Below are 12,247 nucleotides of genomic sequence, written 5' to 3' on the forward strand. Positions count from 1 at the left end.
CTGTAATCCCTAAACTGTAAACAGCTCCTCACCAGACTGTAAACATTTTGAAAGCAGGGATCACATTGACTTATGCTACTGTTCATTCCTGAGAATTTAGTATGGTGGTCTGCATAGAATAAGCACTCAATGCCATCGATCGATTGATTTATCAATGAAATGTACTAACTTGGCATGTTGAAAATATGCCTTTCAAAGTGAATGTCATATCTGGATTCACTTCTGCAGGACAAACAACTTGGGACTCTCTTTTATACCGTTCTCTGACTACAGTAAACACTTCATACATTTTATTGCTACTACATCATAATTATCCAGTGGCCATATCAAAATCATTAGAAAATGAAACATGCTGCTTTTTACAATAATAATCATAATAATAATTGTGGTATTTGTTGAGCGCTTACTATGTGCCAGTCACTGTACTAAGCACTGGGGTGGATACAAGCAAATCAGGGTGGACACAGTCCCTATCCCACATGGGGTTCACATTCTCAATACCCATTTTACAGATTAGGTAATTGAGGCATAGAGAAGTGAAGTGACTTGCCCAAGGTCACATAGACAAGTGGCGGAGTCAGGCTTAGTAGTCATGTACTTATGACTCCCAGGACCATGTTTTAACCACTACACCATGCTGCTTCTCCACAGTGCTTTCTACAATATAAGTTTGTTTGAGCAGGAGCAGTGCAAATGCAAACTCTGCTGGATTTGCGTGAAAAGAGAAAAGGAGTTGCAAGGGGTAGAGGGGAAATAGGAGGGCAGACTGTCAGCCTTCCTTCCTTCCCATCCTGCCCTATTTGCAAACATGTCTTTCCAGCAGCAAAGGATTGGGTTTTGTATCCTGGTGCCCACTCTGCTATCCCAGTAGTCGCAGGAAGACTGCCCCATTGCGTTTGGAACTGTGCTTATTGTTGTGCTTTATTTTGCAGGCAAACCCAGACAGTTGCAGTGAATCCAGTTAGGAGGAGGTCTTCTTCAAGGATGTCTCTGGTAAGAATATGACAAGTAGTCAGATGCTTAATTTGCACCTTCATTCTTGCTCTTTAATTATCTAGAAAGCAGCAGCTCTGTGATGGGGGAAAAACTAGCAATAATGAAATTTGAGAGGTTAATTTTAAAGCCTGCCATATCTAGAAAAAAGTAATTTGCCAATTCTGTTTTATATTTACTTTTATTTTAAATGTGCTTTATTCACTATTTAACCTGGAGTGAAACATAAATTTAAATGCAGGGGGATTGTGTTTATCCAAGAATGAAGGGAATAAGGTATGTGCGCAAAACCACAAAATCCATAGTTTTTTATTCACAAACTAATCTTTGTTTGCTCAAGAATGAAGGAAAAAACTTAGTGCTAAACCAGAGAGCTGTAACTTATTTACAGACTAAGCTTTGTACTAAAGACATTGTCTTCAGTGTCAGTATAGAAGCTTTAGGCCTGTCATTTACAGTAAAAACTTAATAAATTATGATTGCTGCATTTTCGTAGCATCATGTCAAAATAGAAGTGGGGAGATATAGCATATACTGCATTCTTAGTTATGTAACAACTTCAGTAAAACCTACAGTTTTTATCGTGTTTTTAAACATTTTGTTTCTTAGCCTAATCCTCAAGCTTTCATGATGCCACCACCACCTCAGCTGCATTATAATGGACACTACACAGAACCTTACAATTCTTCCCAAGGTAAATTAACATCGCCTCACAAGATCTTGATATCTTTTCTACTATAATAGAAAAAACCTCGCTGATAAAAAGCGTCAGCTCTTCTTAGCTGAAATTAAACAGGGGATGTGTTATATTGTACTCTCCCAAGTGCTTAGTACAGTGCTCTGCACACAGCGCTCAGTAAATACAATTTGATTGATTAAACCTACTGGAGATGCCAAAAGCAGTATGACTTAGTGGAAAGAGCCCAGGCTTGGGAGTCAGAGGACATGGGTACTAATCCCGGCTCAGCTGCATGTCTGCTGTGTGACCTTGGGCAAGTCACTTCACTTCTCTGTGCCTCAGTTACCTCATCTGTAAAATGGGGACTAAAAGTTTGAGCTCCACATGGGACAACCTGATAACCCTGTATCTACCCCAGTGCTTCGAATAGTGTTTGGCACAAAAGTAAGCACTTAACAAATACCATCATGATTATTATTATTTTGCCAGTGATATTTATATCTCTGAATCACACATGCAAAATAAATTAATTTTAGGCTCAAAAGTTCCATTTTCAGTTGCACAGCCAAGTCCTTTTCACGCAGTATCAAATTTATGTTAACTTTTTTTTCCTTTCAAATGCTCCTTTCCCCACAAAATTAAGACTGTTAGTTTAGAACTAGCTCAGCTAATCAGTAGTACAGGCCACCCCACAGTAGTTATGTGTTTCCTGAAACTGTGGTTTCCCATATTTTCCCATATTTACATATTATAAAATAGGGTCCATTTCAAAACCTCTGGAAAAATATAAAATTCCTTTGTTTGCTATATACTGTTAACATTAAGCCTCCCTAAACTCTGGCTTAATCTTGGTTGATCTAATTCAGAGCAGAACGTCACATTAACTAATGAGGAGTTGTAATGTATCCTATTTATTCACACAATTATCCCACATTTTTGCATAATTCTTGCAAACCCCAAAACCTGGGAGGGGCAATTACAAGGGAATTAAGTCTAGCATTATGAAGAGGAGAAAGAAGTGAAAAAGGTGGGGGAAAGGAGGGAATAAGAAAAACAAAGATAAGAGGGAACTTGAGACTGCAACCTCTTTCTTCTGTTGCACTCTCCCAGGTGCTGCATACAAAAGGCACTCAGTGAATTACTGTAACCTTCTCCTCCAGTCTGCTCAGTCTACCCTGGGAGAACAACTCAGTAAACAACTCAGTAAAAACTCAGTTAAAAAAAACCCAAAAAACTTCCCAGTACAAGTTTGTGACAGCGCATTTTTCTACCTATCCTGGGCCATGCTTGCAATCACTATTTACAAAAATAATATTTTAATTTTCTTCTCAAAAATCACGGGGAGGAGAAGGAATTATATTTAGAGGATTAGGACAGAGTAGAGTCTGGTAGAAGAGAGAGAAGACCATTTCAGATATCACTATTAACAAGGTCTTTCTACCTAGAGGAAAGGAGTACTGGAGTGTTTTCACATCCAGAATTGAAGTGTTTTACCCAGACTGAGGCCCCCTTCCTTCTTCCCTTCCCCACAGCACTTGTATATATACTTGTACAGATTTATTACTCTATTTATTTTACATGTACATATTTACTATTCTATTTATTTTGTTAACGATGAGCATATAGCTTTAATTCTATCTGTTCTGATGATTTTGACACCTGTCTACATGTTTTGTTTTGTTGTCTGTCTCCCCCTTCTAGACTGTGAGCCTGTTGGTGGGTAGGGACCGTCTATATATATTGCCGACTTGTACTTCCCAAGCGCTTAGTACAGTGCTCTGCACACAGTAAGCGCTCAATAAATATGATTGAATGAATGAATGAATGAACTGATACAGTTTTCAAAATTTGGCTATCTGGTGCATAATCTGAAACACGGGCTAACATTTAAACCTCATTTGGAGTGGCTGTATGTGTGGCAAAATTTGTATGAGTGTCAAACTGTCTATTCTTCTGTTGCATGAAATGAGTAACTCCTAAGAGTCATAAATATTCCTGGGGAGTCTATTCAAAAGGAAAAAACAAAGGTTAAGAGAGATGTTTCAGCTCACAGTGACATACTTTTGACCAAACATCCAACTCTTTTTTAAAAGTAAATTTTCACCTTTGGATTTTTATTCTTTGAGGTAATAGAGCAGCCAGATCTCATTTATCCAGATTAAAAAGAATGAAGGTCACATAGTTTTAAATTCTTGATAGTCTTAAACTATTTAATTGTCTAATTGTTTCATCCCTCTTGAAATTTTTCCCAGAGTTCGCTACCTAAAGACAAAATGCTTGACTGATTTGAATTTCATTTCCTTGTAATTTCTCTGGTAGAGATGATAAAACGCAGTGACATATCCAAAAGGCAAGAATCCAGAGAAAGAAAGAAAACTAACTGGATAACAAATCCTTTCATAACGGCGAGTTGACTGACTGGATCTGCTTTATGTTGATTTGCCCTTCTTAGCTATAAAATTATAAATTTATTGGTGTCCTGCTACCATCACCAAATTATTTTTTTGTTTCCTTAGAGAGGAGAAGCAAATTGGGTAACAAACCCTTACATAACTGTGAGTTGACTGACTGGATCTGCTTTATGTTGATGTTGCCCTATTTAGCTATAAAATTCTCAATTTATTGCTGTTCTGCCACCGTCACTGAATTTCTTTTTTCCTTAAAGAATAATGAATTTTTTTTAATGGTATTTAAGCGCTTACTGTGTGTCAGGCACTATTCTGAGTGCTGGGGTAGATACAAGGTAGTCACATTGGACACAGTCCATGGCCCACATGGGGCTCATAGTCTTTGACTCCATTTTACAGATGAGGTAACTGAAGCACAGAGAAGTGAAGTGACTTGCTCAAGGTCACACAGCAGACAAGTGGCAGAGCTGGTACTAGAACTCAGGTCCTTCTGACTCCTAAGCCCATGCTGTATCCACTAGGCCACACTACTTCTTATTCTTTGGTATTGCTCCTGTTCCTGTTATATTTAATGTGTTCCACACCTATAAATTAGGTTATAAGTATTTTGTCAACATAGAATTTCCCTGAATAAAGGAACTTACTCTTGGGAAAGAGAAGGACAAAGGGAAAGAAGAGAGGACGGACGGAAACAAAGGAGAATAATTCAAGGGCTCCTTGCCCACAGTGGCAATCCCCAGGTTTTTAACAGATGGGCTTATTTTCCAGCTATTCAGCTTCAAGGTTTAAATTCAAGAAGCAGCAGCATGGCCTAGTGGAAAGAGTGTGGATCTGGGAGTCAGAGGACCTGGGTTCTAATACTGGTTTTGCTATTTGCTTGCTGTGTGACCTGGGACAACTCACAACTTTTCTGTTCCTCAGATTCTTCATCTGTAAAATGGGGGATAAGTAACTGTTCTCCCTGTTATTTAGACTGTGAGCCCCATTTGGGACAGGGACTGTGTCCAACCTGATTATCTTCTGTCTATCCCAGTGCTTAGCATAGTTCTTGGTACATAATAAGCACTTAACAAATGCCACAGTTATCATTATTATTATTATTGTTGTTGTTGCAATACTGGTCTTCTTTGTAACACCAGAATAAACAGAACAGTGCTTAACACATAGTAAACAAAGAAGTACCATAATATCCATAATAATAAAAAATATCAATTCAGATTAGGACCTTTACTATAAAAGAAATGTACTGATTCCCAGCACTCCCAAGTCATACAAACCCACCAGCAATCTCCAACTCTTATGCATTTATTTGTACCCATCCTGAGCAACTTAGTATATGCTTTTCAGTTGTACCTTCAATTAGTTACTTTGATTACCCCTTTTGAAAATATGTTCACACCTGCTTACCCTATTAGAGTTGTGGGCAAGGAACATTTCACTGCCCTATTTTCTACTTTCTAATTGCTTAACATGGTACATTGCACCCAGCGAAACTTCAGTAAATACTATTACTACTATCACTGCATTCTGAAATAACATCTGTGTGTAAGCTATTTGCAAATGCTAGGAAACTCAGTGGCTTAGAGTAAGTGAGATGTTTCTGACTTTCATAAAAGGAGGATAACTTTCCTTCGTAGTTTTGGTACTACAACAATGGCATCATCCATGCTAAAAATGTATCGGTGTGAAAAAAATGGGGAATGGGGAACTCATTACTAACTAAATCCCAAGCCATTAGCCAGATTTCCCTTTCTCCACTTGGTTATAGTTCATTTTAAAAATATTTTCTTTCTAGATAACCTCTTCGTGAACAATCAGAATGGATTCTACTGCCATTCTCAAACGAGTTTAGACCGAGCGCAGCCTGACTACAATGGGAGAATCCGCAACGGGAGCGTCTACAGTGCGCACAGCACCAACTCTTTAAATAATCCTCAGCCCTTTCTGCAGCCGTCCCCTATGTCCTCTAACCCAAGTATTACCGGAAGTGATGTTATGAGACCTGACTATGTTCCATCAAATCGACATAGCGCCCTGATACCTCCATCTTATCGCCCTACTCCGGATTATGAAACAGTGATGAGGCAACTCAACAGGGGAATGATGCATGCAGAAAGGCAAAGCCACTCAATGAGAAATCTGAACATTGGCAATTCCTATGCATACAGTAGACCTGACGCATTGGTCTACAGCCAGCCTGAAATCCGAGAGCACGCTCAGTTTACCTTTCCCCAGTCAAATCACTATCCATTCAGTCTGAATTGCAGTTTTCATAGCCAGTCTCCCTCCTCTCACCCCACTGAAAGGAGACTGGTTGTCGGAGCCGTCAGTGTGCCCGAGCTGACTAATGTCCAACTGCAAGCACAGGATTATCCGACTCCAAACATCATGAAAACCCAGGTCTATCGACCTCCTCCCCCCTACCCATATCCAAGACCCGCCAACAGCACCCCAGACCTTTCCCGCCATCTATACATAAGCAGCAGCAACCCGGATCTCATTACCAGGAGAGTCCACCACTCAGTTCAGACATTTCAAGAAGACAGCTTGCCCGTTGCCCATTCTCTCCAAGAAGTCAGCGAGCCCCTGACGTCAGCCCGTCATGCTCAGTTACAGAAAAGAAACAGTATTGAAATAGCTGGGCTGGCTCACAGCCTTGACGGCATCAGAATTAAAGAGAGGACTATGTCGGCATCAGCAGCCGATGTGGCACTGCCACGGGCTGTCTTGGCAGGTTCTCAGCCAAACGTTTTCATCGAGAGAACCAAGCAGGAAGAAAGTGAAGAGCAGGAAAGTGTGAGATATGGTCACAAGAAGTCACTTTCAGATGCCACTATGCTGATTCACAGTAGTGAAGAAGAGGAAGATTTTGAAGAAGAGAACAAGGAAAGCGCGACACTCTCTCCTCCCCCTGGCGAGCCAACCCAACTTTCAGCTATAATGGACAATTTTTCTCAAGAACCTTTGCTGAGTTACCCCTTTGGTTCTGTAATCCCGGTTCCCGGCTCTTTGCATATTTGTGAGCCTAAGACACACATTACGGATCCTGAAAAGAGGGTTAGAGACGTAAGCCCGGTTCATGTAATAATTGAAAGCCAGATGACCAGAAGAGGGGAGGGGTTGCTCACGCCATCTATGTCTGAGTCTGATCTCACAACCTCAGGAAGATACAGGGTGAGGAAGGAGTCAATAAAGAAAAGGCCAGTGTCTGATTTTGTTTCAGGAAAGAAGAATATTGTTGAAGGTCTTCCACCTTTAGGGGTAAGTACCAGATATTTGTATTTCTCCTGGGGCTTTGAGAACAAATTGGATGCATCTTTTGGATAATTCTCACCTTCCTAGAAATGCTGTGGCTATTTAAATCCTACGCTGTTCGTTTTCCTGTATTCGTCCTTTTTCATGAGGCATTTCTTTGTTTGGGTCCTCAAGTGGGAGATGTTAAGAAGAGAACAGGATTCCAGTTCATTCTTTTTGGCAGCGAACTATTGTAAATGTGTTTGGTGGAGACAGTAAGCTTCTAAACAGAATATTAGGGAGAATATTAGGAGAAGTGAATATTGCCCAATTTTAGTGTTTGTTATTCCTTGGCTACATGTGAGAATTGTTGTTTTGGTGCATGGAGCCTAAGGTGCAGCCATAGTGTTGTGGTTATTTACATATTGGGTGGTGAATCAGTTTGACCAAATAATAATGATAGTAATGATGGCATTTGTTAAGCGCTTATTATGTGCAAAGCACTGTTCTAAGAGCTGGGGAGGATATAAAGTGATCAGGTTGTCCCACATGGGGCTCATAGTCTTAAACCCCATTTTACAGATGAGGTAACTGAGGCACAGAGAAGCTAAGTGACTTGCCCAAAGTCACTCAGCTGACAATTGGCAGAGCCGGGATTTGAACCCATGACCTCTGACTCTAAAGCCCATGCTCTTTCCACTGAGCCATTCTGATTGACTACCCACTCAGAGGACATGCGTTCTAATCCTGGCTCTGCCATGTGTCTGCTGCATGACCTTGGGCAAGTCAATTAACTTCTCTGTACCTCAGTTACCTCATTTGTAAATTGGGGATTAAATCCTTCTCCCTCCTACTTAGACTGTGAGCCCCTTGTGGGACAGGGACTGTGTTCAAACTGATTAACTTGTGTCTTCCCCAGTGCTAAGTACAGTATTTGGCTCATAGTAAATGCGTAACAAATACCGTAATAATAAAAATGTAATTAGATACAGTTTACTTAGGTTGCCACATATATCACATTGTTTTTGAGTAAAGTCAGTTCAGCCTTTAAGTGACTGAAAATTTCCATTAAAAAAGTGGTTGATTAGGTTAAACCAAGGCAGTTTTTAAAAATATGGAGAAAAAGGGCTGTTAAAGTGATAGGAACCTCCTATAAATAGATTGGGCAAAGAGAGGAAAACAAAACAGCTACAAGAAGCCTGACCAATAGGTAAAAGGTAATAGGCACTTGGGAAGTACAAAATAACTTAGTTGAAGTCTAATGCCTAGAAGCTTACATTTCAACAGAGGAGACAAAACATTAAAAAAATCACAATATATTACTCTATCCCTACACTGGGGGTAATTTATACTGTTTCCACAGACAGAACTTGCTGGAATTAGTTTTCATAATTGAATTGTTTATTGGTATTGCCAATTTTAATATCTGAGATCAGGCTCAAGCTTGAGTTTTACCAATTTAAGGGCCATAAAAATTTGTCATGGATTTGTCATAGAGAAGCAGCATAGACTAATAGATAGAGCACCCAGCAGGGAGTCAGAAGGACCGGTGTTCTAATCCTGGCTCTGAGACTTGTTTTCTGTGTGACTTGGGCAAGTCACTTAACTTCTCTATGCATCAGTTACCTCATCAGTAAAATGGGGATGAAGACTGTGACCACCTTGTGGGACAAGGACTGTGTCCAACATGATTAGCTTGTATCTACTCCAGTACTTAGAACAGTGCCTGGCACAAAGTAAGTGTTTAACAAAAATCATTTAAAAAAAAAAGGAATTTGCCAGTGAGATTTTTGCCCCCACTGTAACACTTTTTCTTCTTTCAGTTAAATCTTTCTGTCCTGGTGCCTGTTTACTTTTCTCAGGCTGATGCACCCAAGGGCTCTAGGCATCCCAAAGTCTCATTCATCAAAACACAAGTGACATTGTCATTATTGGGTCAGACCAGGGGCCCAGTCAGCCTATTTTTCTCCAACTGTGGCAACAGGATGCAAAGTGAAAGGGCAGCTTCCTTGATATTCATCCTAATGTTTATGGCTGTTCCATCCAACTCTTCTCCTCTCCATTCCAAGCTTTCCTTCTAGATACTCATTTTTGACCTCTTGGTCCATCCATTTATCTTAACTCCTCCTCAGCCTACAAATATTTTCTAGTGCCGTGAGAACTGAGCAGTCACTCCTGTGCCTCTCCCCTCTAGCCCTTGAAGTTCAAAATCCCAAAAATATCACCTGAAAGAATATGTAAGAGTTAATCAGAAGGCCACCTTTGGACACTTCATTTCAGTTCAGACCTTCCCAGGGGAAAAACAGACAAGTCTCTCTCAGCTGCTCTCTTATTTTCAGTCTGAAGCAGGCTTATAGAAAGAATCATTTCCTATGAGAACAGCTGTTGCTCTCATCTCGTCTGCTCTGCTCCTTCTCAGGGTGCTGCTTTGAGCAAGGTTAAAGAGATGGTGTAGGGAAAGTTTAGCATGGGCACTTGTGCTGATGGTCCAGTTGCTAGAAAGGCACACCTGCCAAAACACTAAAAAATGGTGAAATCCAAGCTTTCTAACCTTTTATCTGACAAATGAAAAGAAAACTATCCCGAGTGACATTTGACTGCTTACAAATGGGTATTTTTTAAGACAGACGTGTGTCATTTAAAAAATGGTGGTAAACATTACAAAGTGGGCAACCTCAAACTCTTGACAGTGACCCCAGCTACATTTTTAGGGTTGTGTTTTGAAATGCTGGTGATAATTGTTCTGAGCAGGAATGTTGCTTGTCTGGTGCCTTGCCTTTCATTACCACAGATCTGTATATCGGGCAGTAATTCCTAATCTGGCATCTGGAATGAAGATGGACTGCGGTTTTGGCCTTGGAAAGAATTCAACTTCCTCCTAGCAGTGCATTCCATTGTGTGTTCAGTAGTGAACAGAAAAAGCCAAAGACTTCCTTCTCTTGGTCAATGAGATGTTCAAACGTTGCTCTGTTGTAGTCTTCCATTTCTACATGCAACTGTGGTTACGTCTACCTGCATTAACGTCTTTCTCTAGGGAATGAAAAAGAATCGAGCGGATGCAAAAAAATATGGTCCCCTCAAATTGGCTGCTTTAAATGGACTCTCCTTATTGCGACTGCCTCTGCCTGATGAGGGGAAGGAAGTGCCAACCAGGGCAACCAATGATGAAAGGGTAAGTCACACTTTGAGGGGAAAACAATACTTTCCAGGTTGCTCGGAGCATCACAAACTGTATCTTGGAGATCGTATTGTGACCTTGGGATTTTTTTCTGTTTGAAGGTAATCATTTTGGAAGATTCTCTTTAGTGTTCTGATTTTTGGTGAACTTTGGGTAGTGAAGGTGTGGGAGATCTAGACTGTTAGCATGTTCTACACATCTGATCCTTAAAGCAGCAGAAATGTTCTGGCAGAAAAAAGAAATTATTTTTCAGTAAGTACTTCTAAAAAAATACTGTTGGGCATCTTATGACATCAGATGTGATTGCCCTTTAAAATTTTGCAATCTCACCTAGTAGATTTGATTTCAAAAAAATGTTTTGGACTATACTAGTGAAAATGAACATGTTCATGACAGTCATCTCAAAGTAGTTGCTAACATATACTATCATGCTTGGTAGTGATGCCTTCATACCATCAAAATAGAGCACCTATTTATAGTACTTGAAATATTGAACTTTAATGTCAAATATAGCATTTTCCTGAAGGATTTTATTTTATATATACTTAAGACTAAGAAACAGACAAAAGGGTCATCAGATAATAATCATCCAACTTACTGTTTCAAGCTGAAGTGACCCAGTGTTTTTCAGCCATTAATTTTGCTCTGAATGTCCATCACAAGTGTGCTGGGTAAACTTCATGAACATAACTGTTCTTTGGTGCATTGTGTCTTTTGTTCTTAAACTTGAATTAATGTGGCATTAGAACAATGGTAGTGCACAAGACCAACTGTAGTAAGAAGCACAAACATGTGGTGAGCTTCTTTCTTTTCCATTCTCTTTTCATTGCTAAGACCAAGAGTGTTAGGTGAAAGTCTTCACAGTTTTCAATGATTCTGCTTTTCAGTGTAAAGTTTTGGAACATCGGTTAGAACAAGGCATGGTGTTCACGGAATATGAACGAGTTCTGAAAAGGAGGATAGGAGATGGAGAGTGTTCAACGGCACGGTTCCCTGAAAATGCAGAGAGAAACCGATTCCAAGATGTACTTCCTTATGATGATGCCAGAGTGGAATTGGTACCTACCAAAGAAAATAACACTGGATATATCAATGCATCACATATTAAGGTGAGATAACAACAGAAGGTAAATGAATTTCAGAATTGTTCTTCAAATCTCAATGTATAATGGTTCTTTATATTTGAAGTCACCACTAACAGTGAAATATCATCATCATCATCAATCGTATTTATTGAGCGCTTACTATGTGCAGAGCACTGTACTAAGTGCTTGGGAAGTACAAATTGGCAACATATAGAGACAGTCCCTACCCAACAGTGGGCTCACAGTCTAAAAGGGGGAGACAGAGAACAAAACCAAACATACTAACAAAATAAAATAAATAGAATAGATATGTACAAATAAAATAAATAAATAAATAAATAAATAGAGTAAAAAATATGTACAAACATATATACATATATACAGGTGCTGTGGGGAAGGGAAGGAGGTAAGATGGGGGGATGGAGAGGGGGACGAGGGGGAGAGGAAGGAAGGGGCTCAGTCTGGGAAGGCCTCCTGGAGGAGGTGAGCTCTCAGCAGGGCCTTGAAGGGAGGAAGAGAGCTAGCTTGGCGGATGGGCAGAGGGAGGGCATTCCAGGCCCGGGGGATGACGTGGGCCGGGGGTTGATGGCGGGACAGGCGAGAGCGAGGTACGGTGAGGAGATCAGCGGTGGAGGAGCGGAGGGTGCGGACTGGGCTGTAGAAGGAGAGA

The 12,247-nt window shown here is 40.3% G+C and overlaps 2 protein-coding genes across 8 annotated transcripts in view; one reads left to right on the forward strand and one right to left on the reverse strand.

Annotated features, from left to right (window-relative positions):
• PTPN21 (protein tyrosine phosphatase non-receptor type 21) overlaps positions 1-12,247 on the forward strand; it is a 65,111-nt gene that overhangs the window by 45,447 nt on the left and 7,417 nt on the right. For all 3 annotated transcript variants that reach the window (XM_038746050.1, XM_038746056.1, XM_038746063.1), the window contains 5 exons: positions 933-993; positions 1,603-1,687; positions 5,876-7,341; positions 10,349-10,486; positions 11,380-11,601. In XM_038746050.1, coding sequence (XP_038601978.1) covers positions 933-993; positions 1,603-1,687; positions 5,876-7,341; positions 10,349-10,486; positions 11,380-11,601 — 1,972 coding nt within the window. The remainder of the gene's footprint in view (positions 1-932; positions 994-1,602; positions 1,688-5,875; positions 7,342-10,348; positions 10,487-11,379; positions 11,602-12,247) is intronic.
• SPATA7 (spermatogenesis associated 7) overlaps positions 11,005-12,247 on the reverse strand; it is a 67,748-nt gene continuing 66,505 nt past the window's right edge. For all 5 annotated transcript variants that reach the window (XM_038746085.1, XM_038746075.1, XM_038746094.1 and 2 more), the window contains one exon: positions 11,005-11,554. The gene's annotated coding sequence lies outside the window, so the exon portion shown is untranslated. The remainder of the gene's footprint in view (positions 11,555-12,247) is intronic.

The sequence above is a fragment of the Tachyglossus aculeatus genome, chromosome 1, assembly GCF_015852505.1.
Source record: "Tachyglossus aculeatus isolate mTacAcu1 chromosome 1, mTacAcu1.pri, whole genome shotgun sequence".
Classification (NCBI taxonomy): Eukaryota; Metazoa; Chordata; class Mammalia; order Monotremata; family Tachyglossidae; genus Tachyglossus; species Tachyglossus aculeatus.